Consider the following 24108-nt stretch of genomic DNA (forward strand, 5'->3'; position numbering starts at 1 on the left):
ATAAGCAAGGTGAGGGAATTAAGAGTAAAAGTTTCTTTTCATACACATTAATCAGTAAAGTCCCCTCTGAGGATGTGATGTTTGACCAAAGACCTAGGTAAAACGAGAGCATCTACCAGGCAGCTGTCTGGAAGAGCAGCATTCCAGGCAGAGGTGACAGTGAGTTCAAGGCCCTGAGGCAGGCATGAGCTTGGTATGATCAAGAAACAGTAGGAAGACCAGTGGGGCTGGAGAAAAAAGGAGGAGAGTGATAAGCAGTGGACTCTGGGCATCAGTGCAGAGCAAGTGAAGAGCCATGTAGGCCATAGTGAGATTTTACTCAGAGCTTCATACGGTGTTTCATTGGAGATTTTTGAGTAGAAGAGCCATTATCTTGGATTTTTAAAGATGGTGGCTGTGTAGAGTCCTCTGTAATAGGGCAAGAATGGAAGCAGGGACACCAGTTAAAGGCTATTGTAGTCATATAGATAAGAGACAAGTGTGGTAGTGGTAGAAGTATTGAAGTGGTCCAGTTCAGGATTTAATGTAAAGTAGAGCCAGCAGGATTTGCTGATGGATTCGATGTAGGATGTTGAAGAGAGGAAAGGACAATGCCTAGAGTTTTAGCCTGAGTGACTGGATAGGATGTTCATTTACCAAGACGATGAGGAATACAAGAAGTGGGTTGGGGTAGGGAGAATCAAGAGTTCTTCTTTGGCTGTGCCATCTTTTGGATGCTATTAAATATTGAAGGAACTCGGGAGAGTGGGGCTGAGGATATAAAGTGTGGTGGTATATACAGCCACAGAGCCAGATGATGTTACCTAAGGAGGTTAAGAGGAGAGAAGGTAGGAGGGCTAAGGTCCATCCTCTGGGCCCTCCAGCATTTGGAGAAATGGCACAGTTGCAGAAGGAACAAGCAGTGAGGCAGGCAGAGAGACCCAGGCCCATAAGATGTCCCAAAAGCAAGGGAAGAGAATGCCTGACCATATGTCCTTTAAAACTCAGGTCGGATTATCTCTTCTCCAAAGGGTCTTGCCTGATCCATTCTCCACCCTAACCCCCAGCCTTTACCAGGGACTCCTTCTGTGCTCTCATAGCACCCATAGGACACACCACAATGCATCACGGCTGTCAGCTTGCTCATTTAAGAAAGGGTAGGAATTGCTTAGTAATTCACATGGCCAAATTTAATTACCCACTTGGTAATTGCCCCTGGAGGGAATGGCAGTGCCAGATTCGGGAGCCCACAGAGCAGGCTGGGCCCCTGCCTCCCTGAAGCCTGACATCCAGTAGGCTAAAGAAGGCAACTTCCCGAATAACTGCAGCCAAAAGCACTGCTTAGATGAGAGTCCCATCAAATGCAAGTCAGACCAGCCCCATGCCGAGGGCTGGATTTGAGCTGTCCCTTGAGGACTGTAACCTTTGCCACCACCTCACAACAGCAGTGACAGCTGCTGGCTTAAATGGCAGGCTCTATCCACCGTCTCTTCTGGCTGAGAGCCCGATTGTTCCCTGGGTTTCTTCCCGTGTTTGTTCAGAATGAAAATAGTTGGGCTGAAAGTTCTCAGTGGGGTGACCTGGACCACTAAGGGAGGCCTCACCAGCATGAAGCCTGGACCATATTGCTCAGACCAATCTGGTGCTGTTTGCTCAAGTTTGTATGACACCTCAGTTTCCAGCAGTTTTTAGATTTAAACTACTTTAAAAGAATCAAGGTCTGAGCTACCCTACGTAGGTGCCTCCATCTATCTGACAGCCTGCTTAAGTATCAATAGGTAACAGAAAGATAAGGGCACAGTCTCTGAGGTTTAATACAGTCAGACATAGCCACTCCGTAGGAAGATCCAGGAGTCTGAATTGGTAATTTTAAAAAGTAATACAGAGTGGCAGTCAAGATCCTCAAAGGACATTCCCATCATGACACAGTTAAGGCTGTTACCTGAAGAGGACATCTCTCAGGTTCCTTCTGTCTTTAAGGCTTTGTGATAGTTAGATTTTCAAACACTCACAGATGTGAAACTATTGCTAACCAGCCCTCTGTACCCCAGGCTCAGTGGGCCTCGGGTTTGTGAGATGAGGTGGATGGTCATTAAGGGTAGCCTGTGGTAAGATTCATAAACTTGTTTCTGTAGGAAAATAACTGTAAAGAACCCAACCTGGCTGTAACTTGGAGACAGTCTGAATGAGCTTTCTCTTCTGATGGACTGGACTATTTGCAATTATCATCTCTATAGAGTCTTAGATAATTGCAAGAATATGTCATAGTATACCATTTTTAAAACTGTAGATTATACCCACTACTGCACTAGAGGAACTGCCCCCGAGCCCAGCTTGCTGCATGCCATGTCCAGTCTACTTTGGTAATAGTAGACTGAGAATTTTAGCCTTTTCTTTCCGTGGCTTAGAATGGGAGACTATTGCTAAAACATGACTTCCTGACTCCCACAGTTACAGCCTCTTTAGGAATTTGCCATGTTCGCGATGGGCAGAGGAGAGGCCTCCTCAGTCCTAGAGCGCAAAGGAAGGCCTTTTACAAAGATCAAATCAAGTCACTGCCCACTTTGCATTTGTTCCTTTCCAACCAGCTGCCTTCTCCCCCAGTCCCCGTGAAAACCCATAGCCCACACTGTCAGGGTCACCGGGCATGATCAGAGGAACGAGGCAAAGTATGACTACTCTCCTCCGTTCTGAGGCCTTTGAACCATGGAGAGCCTTATACCATACAGACTTTGCCTCCCCACTCCCCAAACACTTCTAACAGCACCTAAACACTTCTCCCTGGATCTGTTTTCCTCTTAGCTTCCTCGAAACCTAAGTGTCCTCCCCAATGTCCCACAACACTAGATAAATCCTTCATGGCAGTGGGAGAAAGAAAACAGCCCCAGATCCATTGCAGCTGTGTGCCATACCAAAGGAAAACTTAGAATGTCAGTGGGCTGCAGCAGCGTAAGGGCCAGAGCAGTCCTTCTAAGGGACCCACAGGAAGAGGGACGTAGCCAGCATGGGTCTGAAGTATCTGCTGCTCTCAGCTCTCTGCCTTTGTGTAGAGGCCGAGCTAGAGCCACCTCGTTCCCTTGGGACATCAGCCATTTTAGACTTCTCCAGCTACCATGTTTGAGCCCTGGGTTTTTTGCCTTCATTGCACCTCTGAGATGATGGCTAACAGGTACCTTGTGGTTTCAGGGCAAAGATGGCGCTGCAGCAGTACCTGGCGTGACAGGGTGCCCTGGGCACCTGTGAGCCTCCCACAGCCTTGTTAAAGGACGTGCAGGAACTAGCCTCATTTGATTCCTTCTATTTGCACAAGTCACCTTGGACTGCAGGGAGCTGTTTTGCAAAAGCAATTTGGTAGGCTTAGATCTCAAATTCATCTTGAGAACATTTTTTGAGGTAGTAATTTCCTCAGAGGACTATTGTGTTTTGTTTGTTTTTTTTCTGAGCTACCTGGACTCTTTATTAGAACAATCAATCATTTTCCTTTGGACCTACAATTTTTTGCCTATGCTGCAGCCACTTTTTGAGTGAGAATGAATGTGTATCTGCACACAGGTGTGTGAGTGTGTGCACGTGAGTGAGAATGAATGGATACGTGTGTGTGAGGGATACCTGAAATTTTTCTTTTCTTATTTTGTGTGAAAATCTCTTTTCTACAGATTTTCCAGGGTTTAAGCATTGCTTGCTGTATAAAAAAAATCTTTACTGAATTATATACAGTTTGAATGAAATGTTATTTTAAGAACAAAACAATTGTTAAGTGTTCCATAAAGGTTATGTTGAATTTTGGTCAGATGAATATTTGTAAGTAAAAAATATATGCATTTCTGAACCTCAACTTACATAGATTTTCTTTATTAAAAAAAAGAAAAAAAGGAAAAAAAAGAAAAAGAAAAGGTTGGCTATAGTTGGCCTGAGTACCAGGCACAATATATGGTGCTGTGCAAATAGTAAGCTAGCATCTTACTGCCATCAATATCAGCAGGTACAGAGCCTCTTTTCGGCGTAATTATAAGCTCTCAGGCTTCCAAGTCAGATGGACAGGGTGGAGTGGAGTGAGGCAACAAGGTAGGTTTTTTAAAACATCAAATGAAAATGTAACTACTGATAGTGAAAGCCCAGCCATGACTCTGGTGGGCTACACTTAGCATGAACTGAGCACCGAGACCCTCCCGGCTGCCCTAAAGCCCATCAGTGCTGTAGCAATATCTGGCAGGATTTAGAATCAGTGATGGGACCTTGTGCTCAAATGAAAGTAGGTCATCACTTCCTGGAGACAGTCCAGTCACCTTGTGCTTCCTGAAACAGCATATATCACTGTGAAACTAAAGAACGTTCTACAGACCTATCTGTAGAAAGAAGCAAAGAATAGGATAGTTTAGAAAGCTGGTTTTCTCTCAGCTTTACTCAGCAAATGTTATAAACTAGTCACTCAGGACTGCTATTCAGTGTGCTTTTATAAAATGAGATGGAAATTTTAGTAAGAGATGCGGCTAAGCTCTTTCCTGCATGGAGCCCAGAGCACTGACGTTTGAGAGAAGGAAAGAGACTCTCCCCAGGAGGACTGAAGATGACTTCTTTTTTACAGCGAGTACTGCTTAGCTCTTCCGCAACCCTTAGCTTGGCATCTGCTCCAACTTCTGGGTCAACTTCAAGGTGAACTCAACAGAGGTTGCTCTTGACTGTTTGAAAGTACAGCCAGCCTGCCTTTTCCCTTTGCTAAAAGAAGTTCAAAGGCACTGTGGCCTGGAAGTGAGGCCTGCGACCCAGAAGCTTGCTGTGAGGGCACGCCACTGACAGGGTCCCGAGCCCACCAGCCACTCCTGATGGGGCTGCCCACATCTCAACCACCCGTCACCGACCTGCACCTTCCTTGGAAGATTTAAATATGTTCGATTGCAAATGAATGTTTTTTAAATGTATTTAATGCAATTTTTCCTGTTTTCAACATGACCACCCAAGATTCAAACACAGAGATTTCCAAGTTGTTATTTTTTCAGAACACCACAGATTTAAAAGTGTCACAACAGGGACTTGGGTTTTATGTAGCCATTAGAGTGCTAATGTAAGTAAGCCAGTTTAAAGAAAAGTTAACTTACTGAAAATAAAGCCTTATTTTGGGCCCACTCATTGACACTTCTAGTCCTGAGAAAATACCCTTGGTTAGCATTTGTAACACAAAACACTACAGAGTTGGTATTAAAAGTACCAGATAAATATAAAAAAACCAATAATGAATTGCTGAGACAATCTTAAACCCAGGTAGCATTAGAAAGCTGAAAGCCCAATGAAATAACACTTTCCCACATAAACTCTGTGGATAAATCTTGCCTGTGGCTATAAACAGATGGTCAAAGAAAAAGTGCTTTACTATAACTAACTTTTCTGATCTGAATGAAGGAAAATGTATTTATTGAAACAAAGCTGTTTGCTGCTTTACGCAGATGCAGTGTTCCGTCAGCAGGAAGGGGGAGGAAGGGGGAGGAAGGGGACGTGGTCTTGCGTCTGCACCCAAGCCCCGCGCTGAGCTGCTCGCTCTCCTACTGCGTTCTGTTTCTCCTTTTGTGCCCTGATTGTAACCCCAAATTGATGAACTAGAAAAGAATGTCCAGTTTAATAAGTTGCATTTTTTTTTCCTTAAGCACTTTATGCAGAACAAGACATGTTCTTCTGGTAGTGTTTGGATAATATGATTTTAACACATGCTAATAAAAGCCAAAAAAAAATGGCAGCTTCTAAAAAGGAGTCTGTTTTCCAAATGGCTGGAACATTAGGAAACATTAGAAGATAATGTGTACTAACTTTTGAAACCTGCGATTCTTGGTGCATGAGAGGCTGGAAGTGACTGCATTTCCGCTTGGAGGCCAACGCCCTAAGGTAACTGGCTTCCAGTGGTACCTGCAGCAGTCTGGGGACTCCCCTCCTCCTGGCCTCCGAAGGCTAGCAGTCCCTTTACAGGCGGCCACTCTGGACGCCAGGACCCCCTCCCCAGTGCTGTGTCCATCCCCTCTGTCCTCTCATCTTCCTGGTGACGTATGCCCTCTCTGCATTACCACCACCTTCTGGACTCAGGCCCAGAGTTTGGCAAATGCCAGCTTCACAGTGCACAACAGCTGCTGTCCCAGGGCAAGGACGCCCGGTGCTCTGCACTTACTGTGTGCTGCCTTCCTTTCCCCATCTCTGAAATGTAGAGAATCCCCTCCCTTCTTTTGGCCTCACTAAAAACAGCTCAGGACCCTGACCCAGAGTGTGGCGGCAGGATGGTGCGGTGGTTGGCCAGGGAGGGAATTCCCCTCCTGCAGATGAGGCCTGGGGAAGGCAGACTGACCCAGATCCTGAAGGAGAGCCAACAGAGGGGTCCCAGCACCTTGCCACCGGGGACAGGGACTGTGCTGCCCCGTTCCTGCCCCTTCGCACTGATTTTCCCCCATTGCTGGGCAGAACAGCCTGTGCAGTTTCCAGCAGAGGGACACTTTGGTCCACAACTTAGCTTCAGGGACAACTGAGGGAACTCCGCCAGGAGTCATGCTCCCAAGCCACTTTTCCTCTCTCTTAATGCAGAGCCACTCCTTAGGAAGAAGCTGCCCTTGACCTCATGGGGCTGGGCCAGCCCTGTGCCTGGTCAGGCTCACACGCAGGAGCTAAGAGGCCTTACTGCCCCAAGCAGTGCCCATCCTGCAGCCTCATCCTGCAGTTCCTCTGTGGTAGGAAGCCAGGCCCAGAGGCTCTACCAAGGAGCTCTGTCCTCAGAGTGGGCTGACATTTTAGCCACTCTCAGGAGCTTTTGCTACCCCTTTCCTTCTGCCATGAACCTTCTGGGCTCTGAGAAGTGCCTACTATGTAAGAGAAGAAAGGGTGTGTCCATCACTCCCACTCTGACGCCATCACCCAGTGCCCCCCTTACTCCTCCCTGGGAAGGCTCAAAGATCATCACAGACACCAACACACATCAGCCCCACCCGGCTTCATTCCCCCACCTACTCTTCCTCTCTGCCCTGATTTCAAAGGCCCTGGTGACTCCATTTCTGATCTCTCATCCCTCCAATGATGGAAGATCCTTGGCATCCTGGCTTCTGGGCAGATCAGATAGCTGTTAGCTGGGTGTAGCCCCAAGGAGCTGCAAGGCCTGTCACATGGAAGACCAGGTGTAGGGCTCTCGTTGCTACTCTTGTGCCAGCTCGGGTGGGCACAGACCACCCGAGTCCCCATCCTCGGCCCACACACAAAGGGAAGAGCACAGCCCCATGGTGTGGTGGGGGCCCAGAGAGTGGGACAGATCCCGTCGGGAGAACTCCACTGGGTACACTGTTTCTCATGGGGGCCTGCACAGACGATAAGCATTAACAAGCATGCATGTTTCCATCCAGAGGTAATACAGTCATGGGAAACACAGCCCCCGCCAGTGTCCCAGGCCTCGGGCTCCACTTGCATGCGGCCTGACTCATCCTTCTGTCCCCAGTGCCAGCACAGTGCCCTATTGTGCAGGCTGCAGGAAGGGTAATGCGCCCATGAAGAGCAGTCTTCTGGGAGCTCACTGCCCATTTGAAGAACTTCAAGTCATAAGCAGGAAATCCTCTGGAGAAAGCCAGCATATGAGACGTCAATCTCTGACTTTTGCCTTGGGCTGTAGAAGAACACAGCCTTTTCCTCACTCTGAGAGGAAAGAGTGTGCCTGGGCTTGGTGAACTTACAAATAAAGAGCAAAGTGGTAAGGGGGTAGCTGTGCATGTTCACACTGACAGGGGAAATAATAGCTACTTTCTACTGGAAACCTCCTGTGCTCTTCAAGGCAACAACCTTAAAGAGACAGCTCAACCGGGCAGTTTGGTGAAAGCTGGAGGCAGCCTGGCTCCACCACAAAAGCTCTCAGGTTTCAAAATTAGGCTTTAGCCAGAATCAGAAACCAAAAAAATAGGAGAAAGGTGCTCCAAGAAAATTAGATGAACCCTGATTCCCAATGTAACCCCCAAGCATTGCTTTATGAACATCCCCCAATTCATGGAGAGCCACAGAGGGCGGATTACAGAGCAGCCCGGGTGGCCTGGGTACATAGCATGAAGACTGAAAGCCGATCCACGTCTCTCCACGTCAGTATGCTGGGGAGTGTTATATCCAGTCTTATTGCACTGTTTTCAAGCTCAGACTACCAAATTAAGCTCTCAAATTAATCCAGAAAGTAGATTTATGAATGGGGAAACACTGCAACTTCGTATCCCCTGAGATGAGACCTTTGTTTCGTAAAATTCCAGAGATAGCAAAAAAAAGAAACTAATATATGTTCTATATACTGTGTAATAAAGCAGGAAAGTATACACTATTAATCATTCATGAAAGATAGCTAAGCCAAAAAGTATTGGTGCTCAAAAAGTCAGTTCCAGTTCTGGAGGTTTCCTTACGCGCCTGGGTTTGAGCGCTCTGGCACTTCATCTCGTGGCCTCACCCGGCTCTCGTGCTCCCGGAAAGCAGCACAGCCATCTTGGTCCACGTCCTGGGGGGAGCGGCTCTGGGGGCCCAGTGCTCCTTCAGCCTCATGGCCTGTGGAGTGACGGGTGTTCTCTACGTCTCCTGCCACAGACCTGTGCCGTCCTCTGCCCCTCCCACCAGCCACAGAAACAGAAAAAACAGATCTAACTACATCACCACAGTGAGGTCAGGGGTCAGGGAGGAAGGGACAATGAAGAGGTCCTAGTATGTGTTAGTGATGAGGAATGAAAGAATTAGGAGAAGAGTAACTGTCTGTTGAGCACTTAATATGTGTCAAGCCCCAGGCTAAGAGCTTTATCCTTTCTTCCCTTTAACCTTCGCAGCCCTGGGAGGAAACTGTAACCATGGAGGTGATATTATGGGACTTGACACAGTATCTCCATTTCACAGATGAGGAAACAGGCCCAAATAAGCAAAGTAGCTTTCCTGAGACTATTCAGCTGGTAAATAGTGGAGCCAAGATTCAAACCCAGGATTGTCTGCCTCCAGTGCCCTTGACCCCTGCCCCTTAGGAGAGAGAGTGCTGGGTAAGTTGAAAGCATGCTCTTCTCCCAACCACCAAGGAGGTGTGACACCACAAGCGGCAGAACACCTGCCCACCCCCAACCCCAACTAGGCTGCTTCAGTGACGCCCACAGGAGCCAGCACGCTGGCTCCCAGCGTGTGGTCTGGGCTCAGACCCTGAGGGAAGCGTCCCCTTCGCTCATTATGTCCAGAGGCCAGAAAGACTCAGGGTCTCCCAACCCTCTGCCAGTAGCTCCAATGAGTATTCTGCAGCCAGTGTACTCCATCCCCAGACCTGCCCTGCCTGACACTGGAGGTTTCCAGTCACCCCCAAAAGGTATCCCATGGCCACAGACATAAGGAAATGGGGGCTCTCGCTGAGGGTAGGTCCCCCATTCTTCCCAGCAGGGGGATGGCTTTGAAGAACCACAACATGCACGTGAACACGTAAACCTGGGTCTCTCTGACCCACAGAGAGCCACCCTTCACATGATTTCTCAACTCCCTTAACTCCATTGCACTCAATTTGTCCCTCAGCTGGCACGGGTAGTGGCAAGGATTAAATGAGAGCCAGCATGGCTCAGTTCCCATCCTCTCTTACCTTGCCCTCGGGCCACCCATTCCCATGTGGTAGGATTCAGATCTTGAGGAGACCATGAACATACCAAACGCTTAGGTAAACATGTTCATTAAAACCCAAAATTGAGGCACACATAGGGTATTACCATTTCAGATCTGCATGCAGCCTACTCCCACGAATCCCACCCTCTCATCCTTTGCTTTTCCCACAATATTCATGCCCCTGACCCCTTCCATCTCACCTCAGGCTCACATGTGGAACTCCATGGCAGGAGCAGGGCAGGCTAGGCCTAGTTCTTCCGCCTGTGAATGGGGTAAGTCACGTGTACTCGGAACCCCTTGGGTTTCTCACCCAGATCTGGAGATGGAGATGACCCAGCACACTTTTCCCAAAATATGGGGGCCAAGGAATATGAGAGTCACAGCAGATCCCAGGCAGAGGGCCCCTGTGCGTAACTGCTGCTCAGCAACCCCACCCAAAGTTTCGTCTGGGGCAAGCTGAGCCCAGAGGAAGTGGGGGAGGGACATCTGGCCTTTGCCTGGCTTTGAAGTAGGCATCTAGAAAGTTAAATTTCTTAGTGGTTTCCACAGGAAAATGCAAAGTAACTTTGCAATGAAAATATGGCTACAAAGTAAGAATGCAGCAAAAACTGTAATTAGGTATTAAAAAGTGATGCTGTTACTCTTGAAAACACAGAACAGATCAGGACTGCTACTAAAGTTATACTCTGGCCCTCGTTTTCCCAACAGGACCTTACTAGACTGAAGACTTGATTATCACTAGTTATTACCAGTCCCTCCAGTACTTACTGCACATTTAATAATGCCCAAACCTGCCTTGGTGACTTACCCAGAGGGGATTGCAAAACGCCACCTGAGAACTTAAAACCAGGGAAGAGCGGCACCAGCTCTCCGCGGGCGGCGTCTCGGTCCCAGCTTCCATGGACCGCATTAAAGGGCATTTTTGTGCCATACTGAGCGCGGAGACTGAGAACATCAGCAAAATGTACAAGAAAAAGTTGTTTTCATTTAGAAAGAAATGTTTTCCTTTCTGGCAACATGGTCACCAGCTACCAATCAGCACCCTGCCCTTCTGTGACCTGGCTCGCTCTCTGTTGGAAATGCCAAGAAGAGAAGCAAGGATAATAGTAGCTGACATGTATTCCATCATGGCCATGTTCTGGGCACGTTGCCAGGCACTTCATACAAGATCTTGTTTCATTTGCACCGCAACCCTGGGAGGGGCACTGTACGGTCCCCAGTTTAAGTACGCAAGAGTCACGCTGTGAGCCCAGGAGCTGCCATTCTGTTGATACTACCAGGGCTCGGCAACCGCCAAGAGCCTGACAAAGGTTCGCATAGTCAATCCTTCAGTGACCCCGTGAAATGATCCTAACATTGCTGGGACTGCCTGTCTGTCAAGCACTGCTCCGAGCCCTTCACACACACACACACACATTTAATCATTACATTGACATTGGAGGCAGGTCACATCACAGTGTCCATTTTTCAGATGAGGAAATTGAGCATAGACAGATCACAGCATGGCCCAAGGCCATGAAGGTAGTAAGGGGAAGAAGAGAGACTCTGAAGTCTGTGCTCTTAACCCCAACACTCTGCAGCCTCTCGTGATGGGTGCCTACATCCCCCTTTTACAGATGAGAGAGCGGAGGCTCAGAGAAGGGACTTGCCGAGGCGCACAGTAACCTAAGATCTGAACCCTGGGCTGTCTTCCACTAGCCCAGGCTGCCTCATACGAATGCTCCTGGCCGCCTGCAGCTACAGGGGACAACTGTAGTTACTGAGTCTCCTGTTGATTTCTCTCTTGTTGGCTGGACCTCTCTTAGCTTCAAAGACAAGGCACAGTAGATTTGGCACTGGCACTGTGAGGCTAACAGGGACAAGGAGCAGCTCAAGGCAGCCTAGTGCGGTGTGCCTAGGGGGCCCCAGGACACCCTGGGTGAGGAGTAGGGGGGAAGGGAGCAGTGGAGTCTATGTAGATTTCTGCACCCCTCCCCACCCAGTCTGACTTGGCAGGCCTTGGAGGGGCCCTGTAATGTGTATTTGCTGGGTGATTGTTACCAGTGGTTCCAGGACCACACTGTGGGCCCCCTGGCTGCAGAGGGAGCTGTGAGGACCAGACCCAGCAACAGCCTTCAGAAGAGGGCAGAGGAAGAGAGCAGGACCAAGGAAGCCTCAGAGGAGGGGAACGGGATCAGAGGGTGAGGCTGTCAGGGTCTCCTCGAATACAGAACAAAGAGCGCAGGGTCTCCCAGAGAGAGGACGAAGAGGAGGCTGCATGGCCACCAGAGAACTTTGTGTGTCAGATCCGAGCCTAGGCTGACCAAGCAGGGCGCTCAGCTTCCTTGATGCAGGCATTGAGATAGATGAAAAGGCCACAGCTGGTGGCCTCACCTGTCGGGCTGCTCCTTCCTTGCCGCATCAGGGTCACAGGGCCCCAGGAGGGCTCTCCAGGCAGTGACCATGTCCTTGGCGCCCTCAGTCCTGGTGAGGATCAGGAGGCGGCTTGGTCCACTGCACACGTGATGCACCAGCTTTTCAAATGCCTCCTAGCACGGGAAGTGAAAATCGTGAGCCAGGGCAGGGCCCACCTGCCCACAGGGTGGGAGGACTCAGTGAGCCGCCTGGCCACCTGCCAATACCACGGAGGATGCCAGGTGGGTGGCAGTGAGGAGCAGCCACACCCGGGAACCCAGGTGTAGGTTACAGGCAGGACGAAAAGACTGAGCGGTGGTCACTTGGGTTAAACATGAGATTATAATAAGTTAGGTAGGGCCTTTAAGAGACCACGTACATGGAAATGACATGGCTGCTGGGTGACTGGGGTGGGATGTAGCCGAGGCTGGCATGCAGCCCCTCCCCCCTCCTCAAGTCCCAGTACTTGGACTGTCCTCCCCCATTTCACTAGGTCCCAGTGTGATGCCCGTCCACCCCCACCACCCCCGCGAGAGGTGGGGCTGTGACCCAGGCTAGGTCCCTAGACTGTCCCTCCAAGGAGGTGAGTCATAAGCAGAAGCCAGTGGAAAGTGGCTGAATTTGCATTATCTAGAGTAACAGTTCCTGCCATTTGTTCCTGAGATTCCCGCAACTGTCGGTTCTTCTCTCCAACCCTGGTTCACCTCCTTCAACTCCCTTCAATTCTGGGAGCTGTGGAGTGTCCTTCCAATGAAGTCCTTATTTCATCACTTAAGTTAGAGTCAGAATATCTTCCCTGCACCCAAAGAAGCCTTACCCAATGCAGCCTGGAATCATTACTCTGAGAGCAAATTCACAGCCCACTTGCTGTTCATATTCTTATTCTTCATAACAGTGTATTTCCTCCCAAACTAATGTCAGTCTATGATGTGGGAAGAAAAGAGAGATGAGAGTGTGGAGGACACATGGAAGCAGGCGAGCTGACCTGTCCAGCTCTGTGTTGGTAGAAAAGCCGCATGTCTGCCTCGGTCATCGTTCTCTCTTCATCTGTTACAACGTCAAACCCAGCTTCCTGGATCTGTAAAATATATGTAAATATAAATTCTGAAAGGGTAACTCACGCCCAATTCACATTTAAATGTGTTGAAAATCAGAAGATAATAAGCAAAAGATAACAGTGAAAGTAGTGGAGACCCTCAACCATAGCATATCTGTACTGATTAGATGTAAAACTTTTAATTTACTTGGATGGGATGTTGGGGAAAACAGAGAGGCCTTCTTTCCCCACAAGGCCACCGCTGCATGATGGCCCCACCCCCGTTTCCAGCCGAAGGGACCTGAGGACTGTCTGTAGGGCAGGTGTCAGCTCTCTTACCTTCATAATAATCTCATCGGTCTTTCCATGGACCACTGCATCTGGTTTAATGATTGCCAAGGTACAGGTCTTCTGTGATGAAGCTGCAGTAGGCCAAGGATGGGGTGTCCATCACCCGTTTGAGGTGCTCAGGAGGCTGCCCACAGGGGCCATGCAGCCCAGGTGCACAGCTCCCAGGGTTCCCTCACCGGGCCTCGAGGCTGTGCCCCTGGACTCCGGCAGAGGCACTGCTCTGGTTCCAGACCTCCCCCTCAACCTGGCTGAAGGACAGAGACTTGCAAGGGACACTTGGGAGAAGGGGGATGGAGGGAGGGAGGGAGGGAGGGAGGCGGGCACGGAAATGGGGGCAGAGATCAAAGCCTTCTGAGGAACAGAAACTCAGAAACAGTGAAAGAGTGGCCTGGAAGGGGGGAGCTGGAGCAGAGGCAACACAGAGTGGCCACTCTTGTCCCTTCCTGCCATTCCCTGTGACCTTGACCCCTGACCGCTGGATATTGCGTCCTCCTCCTGCTCCACTGGCCGTTTTGCCAGGGCTTTGTCTTCACCATCCCGGCATGCCACCAGCCAGCTCCCAGGGTTCCCTCACCGGGCCTCATGGCTGTGCCCCTGGACTCCGGCAGAGGCACTGCTCTGGTTCCAGACCTCCCCCTCAACCTGGCCAACCAGGCCTGATTGCCAGAGGCAGATTGGACTCCGGCAGAGGCACTGCTCTGGTTCCAGACCTCCCCCTCAACCTGGCCAACCAGGCCTGATTGCCAGGCCTTCCCAGCGCTGGCCACACTACCCAACTGCGACTTCAGTCTTCTCATCTCAGTTGGGATTCTCAGGAGAGAAGACCAGATTGGCCGCCTTGTAGCTTGGAGCCAAGGCACCAGTCATAGCTCACTGGCCAGTCTACTGATTGGCTCTCCTGGGGCCAGCGTCCAGGTCCGTGAGCTGTGGTGAGGAGCGAGGTGCCATGATCGCCGTCCACAGCTCAGGCCTGCAGAAGCTCTAGGGGGCCCTGTGTCCAGCCCATGAGCCCATCTTTCTTGTGCTTCTGTTTGTATTAATGTGGCCTTGGTGACCTACCTATGCTCTCCACAGACTCTGTACCCCCCATAGCCCATTTTCTGTTCTCAACTTTCACATCAGTTGCGTTGCAATGAAACCAGACAGTATCTGCATTTGAGGAAGGCTTCCCACTCCGAAAATCTCAAAAAGATGTGTACCACAAAGTTGTGAATCATTTTAAGCAACAAATCTATCCATTTTTCTGTGAGTACTAACATCCTATGAACACCTGGACTTGAAGAGTGCTTCTCCTTAGCTGCAACAATTCGGGGAAGTGCTGCTTTAGGCCCATGGTTCTTAAAGGGTGGTCCTGGAACAAGTCGCATACGCATCATCTGGAAACCTGTTAAAAATGCAAGTCTTTGTGACTGGTTAGCCAGAGACGGGTAAGATTCCTCAAGGGAGGAACAACCTAAGACAGGCACAGTCACAGGGGGGCCATCAGGTGAGAAATTGGGGATCAACAGAGGTGAGACTTAGAACCTCACCCCCCCTGTTTTGAGAGAAATCTGCTGCATCCATGGATGTTTTATTGCCCTTGTCTAGCTTGGATTAACACTTAGTCTACAGGCACACACCTGATCATCTACATTTGCTCTCTTACAACACTAAACTATGTTTTCTACCTTTATCTTGCATCTACCTACCACTTCAGCATTTTAATAAAAATAATAATAAAGAGAGAAATGTGGTATCCACATATAAATCAAGTATAAAAATCAAACGAATATTCATATTTGAACTGATTGTTTATAGTTCATAATGCATGATCAAAACCGAAAGTTTCTGTGATGACTGCCCTTGTACTGTTCACCATGTAACTTATTCACTATGTAAGAATTTGTTCTCCATGTAAGAACTTGTTTGTTACGCTTCAGAAGATTGGAGACTGATGAAAATTAGGCTTGGGGTGGATTAATGATTGTGCATTGAGCATTGACTCCCCTATACAGAATTTTATTGTTGTTAACAACCGTTTGATCAATAAATATGAGAGATGCCCTCTCAAAAAAAAAAGTACACATTTCCAATTGTAAAATAAATAAGTAACTGGAATGTAATGTATAGCATAAGGAATATAGTCAAAATATTGTAACAACTTTGTATCGTGATAGCTGGCAGCTAGAATTATCATGTATATAAATGTTGAATCACTGTGTTGTACACCTGAAACTAATGTAATACTGTGTGTCAACTACCCTTCAATAAAAAAAAAAATGCAAGTCTTTGGAACCCGTCTCAGACCTACTGAATCAGAGATTTAGGGGGTGATCGTGGCCAGACATCTGTGTTTTCATGAGTCTTCTGATGCAGCTAACATTTGAGGAATAGGAAGTTTCCAACAAAAGAAGACTCAAAATTAATCCTTTGCATCAACACAGGCTGTCTTGTGTGCGGGAATCCAAACGTTTTTCGTGGTTCCTTGGGGGCCATGGAGGAGAATGCTGCTGACCAGCAGACCTGGAATAACTCTGCCAAGGTTGGAAATAAATGCTCTGGGAGCAAAAGCTACACGAACCCCCAAGCCAGAGAGGTGGTAAGAGCCAGGCTAAGACTCAAGAGGTTGGCAGCATCTGAAAGAACCAAGGGGGAGCTACGGCAGCAAAATGGTGGACCAACCAGCCAGTTCTGCAAAGACCAAGCCTAAAGGGAGGGCCCAGTGAGCTTCCTGCAAAGTAGAAAGGAAGGAGGCAAACAGCACTTTGATGTTGAAGCTGTCTTCTTGAATATTTGCATGAAATGCGATTGTTTTCAATGCTTAACTTGAAAGATGAAATTGTCTCAAAACTTTCTCTCTACCTAACTACTGGCCAGCTGACTTAGACCTCATGAAGATGCTACAGATAAATTTAAAAAGAAGATAAACCAGCTATTTTGCAAATCTCTAAAGATGGACATATTTCAACACAACTACATAAAGCTACTTGGCCCATTTCATTATTCAGAAAATATTTGAGAATTAGAGATTATTCCAGATTTCCTTTGTGCAATAGCCTCTAATATGTGAGTTTGATGGAAACATTCTCTTTTGAAATGGCTAAGATGTTGTAGTGATAAATTGAAACCACTTGAGGGCAGTAAAAGCACATTTCTTGCCTGTGTACTGCAGATGAATTAATTATGACTTGAAAATCAAACACTTTGCCAAAATGTCTTTTTTTTTTTGTACTTCTAACTTGATCTAGAGTTATTATCCCCCACCTCCACAGGTCATATTCCTAAAGAATTTCTTATAAGTAGAACAACAACAAAAATGTTTCAAAGACACATTCTTTTTGTTTCTTTTATCAGCTCTATTTTTGCTGTCACTGACAATGAATGTAATTCTGAGGAATTGCTCATCAGTCACAAATTCAATTTCTTCACTTAAAAAAATCCCTTTAGTTCAGGTAAGTGTACCACACATATGTAGGCATGCACGTGTGTGTGTGTTTGTGTGTGTGTGTGTGTGTGTGTATTTACCCAGAGCAGTCTGAGTAAATAAAAGTAGTTGTAACCTTTACGGTGAACAAGCAGAACCTTTGGGTGACATTCATAAAGGACATTTATTCTTTCCCATCACTGCCCTGCAAGCCCACTCTGTCGGTGTGTCTGTTTCTTTTTCATCACCCCCTTGGATAAAATCTTGGGCAGGTCCCATAATTTCTCAGATGTTAAAAGAGGTTTTCAAGTTACTTGTATTCCCCCCACAAAACTCTCTCATTTCAATAACTGAAATGTCCACCTTGTATAGTACTTAAAATTCCAAACTTCATGTAAAGTTTAACTTCTCCATTTTGTCTGCTTACCCCTGGAAGCCTGAAGTGGGAAGAAGTGAGGTAGTCACAAACATTCCGGTCCCTTACCCGGCCAAGGATCTACACATCTTCCCACTCACCAGGCTGCCTCTGGCTCCTGGAGGTTGAAAAGAGGGAGAGCGAAGGGAGGTAAGGAGCAAGAAGCAGCTCCTTTCCTTGGCATCTCTGTATCTGACACTGATTTTCTCCAGCTGTGGCAGAACTTTAAATTTACCTGTTTCTCTTGAGGCTGATTTGAGAGCTTTGGGGAGCTGTGTAATTCTGCTCCTGGATCCAGAGCCATGGGTGTGACGCTTGATTTAGTGCTCTGTCATTGCCATCTTGAAAAGTTCGATAATTTTTTGAGCAAGAGACCCTGCATTTTCATTTTTCACTGGGCCCCACAAGTTACTAACCTGGCCCTGACTGGGCCCCTTCAGCTACAGCTCTATTGCAGGGCAACGCCTCTCCTTCAGCTGACAAGTTATTCATCTCCCTCAGCCTCTTCCTAGTCAGATTGTGTTCTTGGCAGAAACCCCCTTGGTCAGGATCCCATGGATAAAGACCATAAGCCGCTAACCCTACTTAGGGTCTGTTTTTGCTCCTGAGAAGTAAGCACTTTTGGGGGGCATAGTTACTGCAAACCTCTGTGCAAGTGCAACAGGCCATCACAGAACCTCTCCCGGGAAGGAGATTGTTTTCCTCAGGCATGAGTCAGATGATTCAAGTCTGTTCCTAAGCAACAAGTCTCATACTCCTTGAAGCTCCTCCTCCTGCATATAAATATTAGTGCTTCTTCTAACTCCTGCATATAAATCCATGCTTCTTCTAACTCCCTGACTTCTTGAACCTCAATTCTTCTACCTTCAAGATGGGTGAGGAGCTTAGGTTCAAAATTTGAGTTTAGGGCCCCACGTATGCAGGGTCTGCGTAGGGAGTTTAGCTTCACTTAAGAAATCTCAAGGTCTTGCCCCCTGCTGTTTTGTTCCCAGCCTTTCAGAAACAGAGACTTAAGAAAGAGTCCCAGTATAAGGCCCAGCCACACCATTTACAATGATGATGTTTCACTCAGAATTGGAGATTTTGAAATTAAAAAATTTTTAATAGTCCCAGCTCTGTGAGGATAATACCTTTATCAATAGGAGAAATTCCATTTAACAAATATTTTGAGCACCCTCTTTGTGTAGGAACCAGTAATGAGTTATACTGATAGGCAAATTATTAAGAAATCCATGCACTTTTTGGGAGCTCACAGTTAGAAAATGGGGAACCCAAGTAGACAATTTTCCAAAATAAGATGGGTGATGATAAAGTTTTGTCACGAGTTTTGTATGTTTCCTGAGCTTGCTGGCAGGGGTGGGGGGTTGTGGAGCTTCTTCTCTGAAGGTTCCTGGTTGGCGGATGGCTATTAAAAGTTTTTTAAATATGACCTCCTCCCCGTCAGCTCTGAGTTTCTGGCTCCATCATATATACAGGGTGGAGTCCCAACTGATATTCCTTCCAGGGGGGTACATTCTCCCCATAAACTATTTTATGCCTTTTCAAAAAACTAAATTCCATGGCAGGGCTTTGCACAAGGCATCTTGAACTTCTTCTATCTCATTGCTATGGTGAATCAATATTAGAGCTAATAGACAAGACTGTTTCAGCTTCTCCTTCAGTGCAGGACAGGCAGTACACAGAGAGACATGGATGGGCATCAGGTTTTCACTGGGCCGTTAAAGGACAGAGACTAAAGCTTAGTGGAAGCATTATTAGTGACATTGGATGTCTTGACTTGGAAGCCTATTATCTTTTTTTTCCATTGGAGAGCTCGTAATATGACTAATAAAAATCTATTAAATCTCTTGGATATGGATGCCTTTGGAAATGTTAGGGACACCTAGATCTTCACCCAGTAACAAAAATTCCCAGATTAACTGACAAAAAAATACCCTCTTTGGCTGGAAGGAAACAAGGCAGAGGGGAGAGAAGGGAGGGTTGCAGTTTGGAATTTCCTGGGTATAGCGATTATAAACTGGTGCATAGCTGGAAACAAAGTTGTCTAGATTTTGTCTTTTTGATACTAAAGACAGAAAATCAGTGCATACTGATTACCAGGCTTGATGGCTAGATCATTTCTCAGATAGGCTGACTTACTGGGTGACATTTTTCTTGGAGGCCCGAGTCGCATTTTGTGTAAACATCTCCTGCCATGGCGGAGCCAAACCTCGCCCTCTGATTGTCCCTGGCGCGTTTCCTCCCTGGAGCACTGACATCATCATGCGTCACTCTCAGCACGAGGGAGGAGCACAGCTGAAGCAGCATCAACTGCTTCCACAGCCTGTGCACTGGGGTTAGAAAGCTGTACCATTGCCATTAATTAATGATAAGTTTCCCATTCTCAGGAAAGGATTCTCACATTTTTGGGAAATACATAGATCTACCCTGAGAGGAGTGCTTGAAATTCTCCCACCATTCTCATCTGTAACTCCAGTCTTTCCAAAGGGTCTGTTTGTCAGTCCTTTCTCTGCACCCGGGGAGAGATTAGGTTTAAAGTTGCAGAATCCTATGAGGTACTCCTGGGTGGCTGGTTTGTAGCAGACACCCTGAATGCCCTAGTTCTTCATTACCTAGGAAACACAGAGTTCCCATCCTACCTGTATATTCCCACCACGCAAAAGTTGTAGCAAAAGGTGTTGTTTGGTGAGCCAAGGTCATTGATCCTGGGGGGTGACCAACTGGGGGCATCTCCTTGGTAACTAAGAATGTCCAGAGGCCTTGATCTCCTTGGGACACTGGTCTTGCTGGGAGGGGAGGGGCCCCAGGTAGTCCCTAGGCTAGTTGCTCTACTATAAAAGCTGGATACATGTGGATCCCTGTGGTACATACTTTGTCTAGTAAGCCACTCCGGGCCTCCCTGTACTTAAGTTTCCCCAATAAACCTTTGCCTCCATCTCTGTCTCTGGGCCTTTCCTTCTGTCTCTCCAGACCATCGTCCACTGCTGGCTTTGAGGTCAGTCAGGGCACAGTAACACAAAACCTCAGCTGCTGTTGGTACATCTCTGGTGGAAGGCCTGGATTATCAAACATGTCTCTGCCACCCCAGCATTGAGAGGCCCATCCAATTTCTACCCCAAACTGAGGGTGTCAGTGGTCTGAGGGTGGAAACTTCCTGACAGAGTGTTTGCCTTTAAACTTCCTGACAGAGTGTTTGCCTTCTCTGGCTGGACCCTGACCAGTAATGAGCGATTCATGCTCCTGTGGCTTGCTGACCTCACAGGATTATCCCATTCCGTCTGTCAGGACAGAATTGGAAAGTGAGAATGTTACCAGTCTGCTCTTGAACAGATCCTCCAAATATGTATGCCTTAAATTTAACCATGTAGCCCACTTCAGTGCTAAACTGTCTAGTTTATGAATTGGGGATTGAGCTTTTAGCCATCGACTAGCAAATGCCAGAGTTTTCTTTCTGCAGTTAATTAATTTTTAAAAATATAATACCACACATAGGACTTGAGCCAACATCAAAATGCTTAAGTATAATACTGAAATTAGTAAATTTCAAATGGATATATTTTGGCTGAGACAGAGATTCTCAACCCTGGCAAAATAGAAGTCAACTGGGGAGCTTTTATAAGGAAAGTAGATTACTTAAATCATAATTTCTTCATTTAAAAAATCTCACAGGTGGTTCTCATAATCAGCCAAGGCTAAGAACCACTGGTCTAGGGTTTAGAGTATTTGCTCCACATTTCCCTGGAGGTAGAAGGGTCAGCCCTTTCTCTCCCACAGCTGCCATGGGGATAAGACTAAGACTACAGGTGAGAGTGCTAACCAAATTCTCACAAGTCAAATCAGTAAGAGACACAGGATCCAGGTGTAATTTTTGATTGATAGCCTTAAATACCAGCTAAACTTCCAAAGCATCTTTGCTTCTCTAAATCTACTGGGAGGAGGCCAGCAGGTAAGGAGAGACTTTCCCCTGATGAGAAACTGCATCTGCTATATAATTAACAGAGGCATAGGCTCAGCAGAACTAATACTTCCTTGGAAATATTTTCTACTCTGCCTCCTTGAGACAGTCTAAGGATACAGTTTCCGCCCCCTCCCAAAGTCTTTCCAAATGCAATCATATTATCTAAACATTCCAACGCCTTCAAATGCCATCCCATACCAGTTACTAGTAGGTAGATGGTATCTGGAGAAATCCTGATACATTGCTTCAGACTGTAAAGAATTTCCTCTGGACAAATACTAAATTCTCACTTCCTTCAGCTTCATGATAGCCATTCTTTAAATCTAGCAGTCAGAACCACTGTCTCTGTTGGAAAGCCCAGGGCATGCCAGCATCAAGGTGTACTGGTCAGATGTAGATAATTTGTTTAGTATATGACATTCAGTACCTAGTTTTAATCTTTCTAGATTTCTCAAGGCTCATTGGGATTCCAAAACTCAGTTCTGTCATGGTTACCAGGTCTTTAATATGGTCTGATGGCTTTTTAATCATATTCCTTAAAGAGTCAAGCGTCTCATAATTATGTTCTATGCTGTACCCCTTTCCAGCAGCTCTATCCCTCTCTTCGAGTATAACACATTCCTACCAGGTAGCTTCCCTATTGTTCTTCAATTCATGCATTCTAAGGAGCCACTGAAGCCCACATTGTTTAAACTCAGCTTTCAGGCTCTTCTTAATTTGGAAACACTAGCTGGGACATGTAGGAAATGATATCTTTGTGACTTCTGCCATCTGTCAGTCTCAATAATCATGTGGGTAGGTATAGCCACATTCTGTTATTAGAACATAGTATCACAATGACCACAATCACTTTTTAATATTAAAAAGTGTGGGCCAACCTAAATCAAAATTTCAATGAAAATTCTAAGTCAAAGCCTTGCCTCTTTTATGACTACACATGTCCCTCTTCTGGTTCAGATTCCTCCAAAATCAGATTGTGGAGAGATGAGATTAGAAGAAAGCAGCAGTAATCTTTTTGCATAACTTACCTTGCTCCAGTCCCTGGTCTTTGATGTCTATGGGTGGCAAGTCCTCTAAGAGTGGCCTGCATGGCCACAAGTAGGAGTCCTTCGGGATCTATAATGAGTGTCCTCACTTAGAGTTGTCTGGTGTGGGGTGCTTGCCAGCAGACTTTTGTAACCACTTCACAATTTCAACTTGCTTCTGGGGTCTTCTTACCTAAATGATGGCCCTCTGGATTGGGGACTGGTGACATCCCTCAAACCTAATGTCCCTTGACTGATGAGAAACTCCCATGTCCTCGCCGGGCTAAGGAACACTACACTGGGGTTGCTTCTTCCTAATCTTCGCTGATCTGGACTAACTCAGCAAGCATTTCATCTACTCAATCTTCTGGATAAGAAACAGCTTAAGCCATTACAGTCATATGTGCATTTGAAGTTCCAGGGCATATGATTGGTCTCCTAAGAACTCTCTTATTGGGCTGTACCCTGTAGACATTGTCTTCTTTGCTGATTACACAACAAACATTTTAAGTATGTGACCATTATCCTTGTTTGGTCTTCTACACTAAGAATTTCCTTTGAGAGAGAAACTGATTGGATGAGATATTTAACCCTAATTTTATCTGCTGTGGTCAAGGAGATGGTGTTACGTGCTCATTGCCCAGTTAGGAGTTTCTCTGGGAGCCGAATCTCTAGTCACGTGACTTGAACAGATTTATTAAAGGTGAGTGGGGCAGAGTGGAAAGGATGATTTCTCATGTGATTATACCTCCAATGTCTAGTTCTCCAAGGTATAAACATCAAAGGTAGGAAGGAAGAACTCAGAAAATGGGATACCTATGATGGGGAGGAAAAATTTTCCTCTACTCTTCAAAGGTTGTTCCCTCTGATCTAAGAATTAGAGTGAGACAGACTAACAGGAGAAAATACTTAATTTCATATGTACAGAAGCCCACATACACAAGAAAAGTAAAATGAAGTGTATATGCCATCCTGAGCCAGGGGCCTAGGACTTCAAAGGGGAGGACAATTCCCAGGGCAGTAAGAAGAGCAGATATTTTGGTGGTTTGGGGTGAGTAACACTACAATAAATGGACAACTACACCCACGTGGTTTAGAATACTGTAGACAAGAGCAGTAAAAACTGACAAACACATGATCTTGGCAGACAGAAGGAAACAGACCCCATCTTGAGACCATACTTTTCATGTGCAGTGGCCTTTGTAGCAGTCAGTTAACCCATGGATCACACAAACGAGGAGTTAGGATTTGAAGTTACTAGGCTTCTTTTAGTTGTGGAGTTTAAATATGCATTGGTGCTTTTTTTCTTCCTGATTGACGCTTTTAATTTCTTTGTTTATAAGCTTAGGAATTGTGATTAGGATATATGGACACCACGTTAAAAAAAAAAATTCCCGTTTTCTGGGAGAATGTTCTACAGGAAAGAGATAGATATTTGACTATTACTGTAAGCACTGGAGATCTTAGGAATAATGCAGATTAAATGCACACTAAATAAATAATTCTTATTTAGTGTGGGATGGGTGAAAATAATACTTTTAAAGCAGCTATGAAGTACCCAACACTTCACTTTATTCCTCTTGTTGTGGGATACAATTTGGAGAAAATTGTTTTTTTCTCCTATACTGTCTGGTTGCTGACCTAGATGTAAGTGGCTTTCATCCTTTATGAAGGAGGGGAGAGTCAGCATTTGGGGATGGGTACAGATATGTAGCTGAGAAAGAGGAAATCAATTGAATTCTGAAGAGATATATTAAAATTCCTATAAGCCAGGCATCTTTTGAAAGCCAAGCCTTATAAGAGCCAAGCTTTTTGAGATCACAAAGGATTTTTGAGCTACAAAAGGCTAAGCCTCAGGAGACTTCTGACTTTGGAACCTTGACGATAAGTAGGCAAAAAAAAAATTGCATGTTGACGTAAGAGTAATTTCCCACACAAAAG

At 46.4% G+C, this 24108-nt stretch overlaps 2 protein-coding genes across 7 annotated transcripts in view; one reads left to right on the forward strand and one right to left on the reverse strand.

The window, feature by feature from the left end:
* ARMC8 (armadillo repeat containing 8) overlaps positions 1-5704 on the forward strand; it is a 108462-nt gene extending 102758 nt beyond the window's left edge. For 4 of the 6 annotated variants that reach the window (XM_073232245.1, XM_073232247.1, XM_036991772.2 and 1 more), the window contains one exon: positions 4565-5704. In XM_073232245.1, coding sequence (XP_073088346.1) covers positions 4565-4658 — 94 coding nt within the window. In that variant the 3' untranslated portion in view covers positions 4659-5704. Of the gene's footprint in view, positions 1-3165 lie in introns of all 6 variants that reach the window. The other 2 variants (XR_012129477.1, XM_073232246.1) reach the window with 2 other exon arrangements.
* A 1987-nt stretch (positions 5705-7691) lies between these two features.
* Positions 7692-24108, reverse strand: part of NME9 (NME/NM23 family member 9) — a 152366-nt gene continuing 135949 nt past the window's right edge. Inside the window, exons 8-12 of the mRNA XM_073232249.1 lie at positions 13355-13437; positions 12965-13057; positions 11959-12113; positions 10394-10530; positions 7692-8511 (exon numbers count right to left, since the gene is read on the reverse strand). Of these exons, the coding sequence (XP_073088350.1) occupies positions 8369-8511; positions 10394-10530; positions 11959-12113; positions 12965-13057; positions 13355-13437 (611 nt within the window). The 3' untranslated portion in view covers positions 7692-8368. The remainder of the gene's footprint in view (positions 8512-10393; positions 10531-11958; positions 12114-12964; positions 13058-13354; positions 13438-24108) is intronic.

Source organism: Manis javanica, chromosome 3 (genome assembly GCF_040802235.1).
Source record: "Manis javanica isolate MJ-LG chromosome 3, MJ_LKY, whole genome shotgun sequence".
NCBI classification, from domain to species: domain Eukaryota; kingdom Metazoa; phylum Chordata; class Mammalia; order Pholidota; family Manidae; genus Manis; species Manis javanica.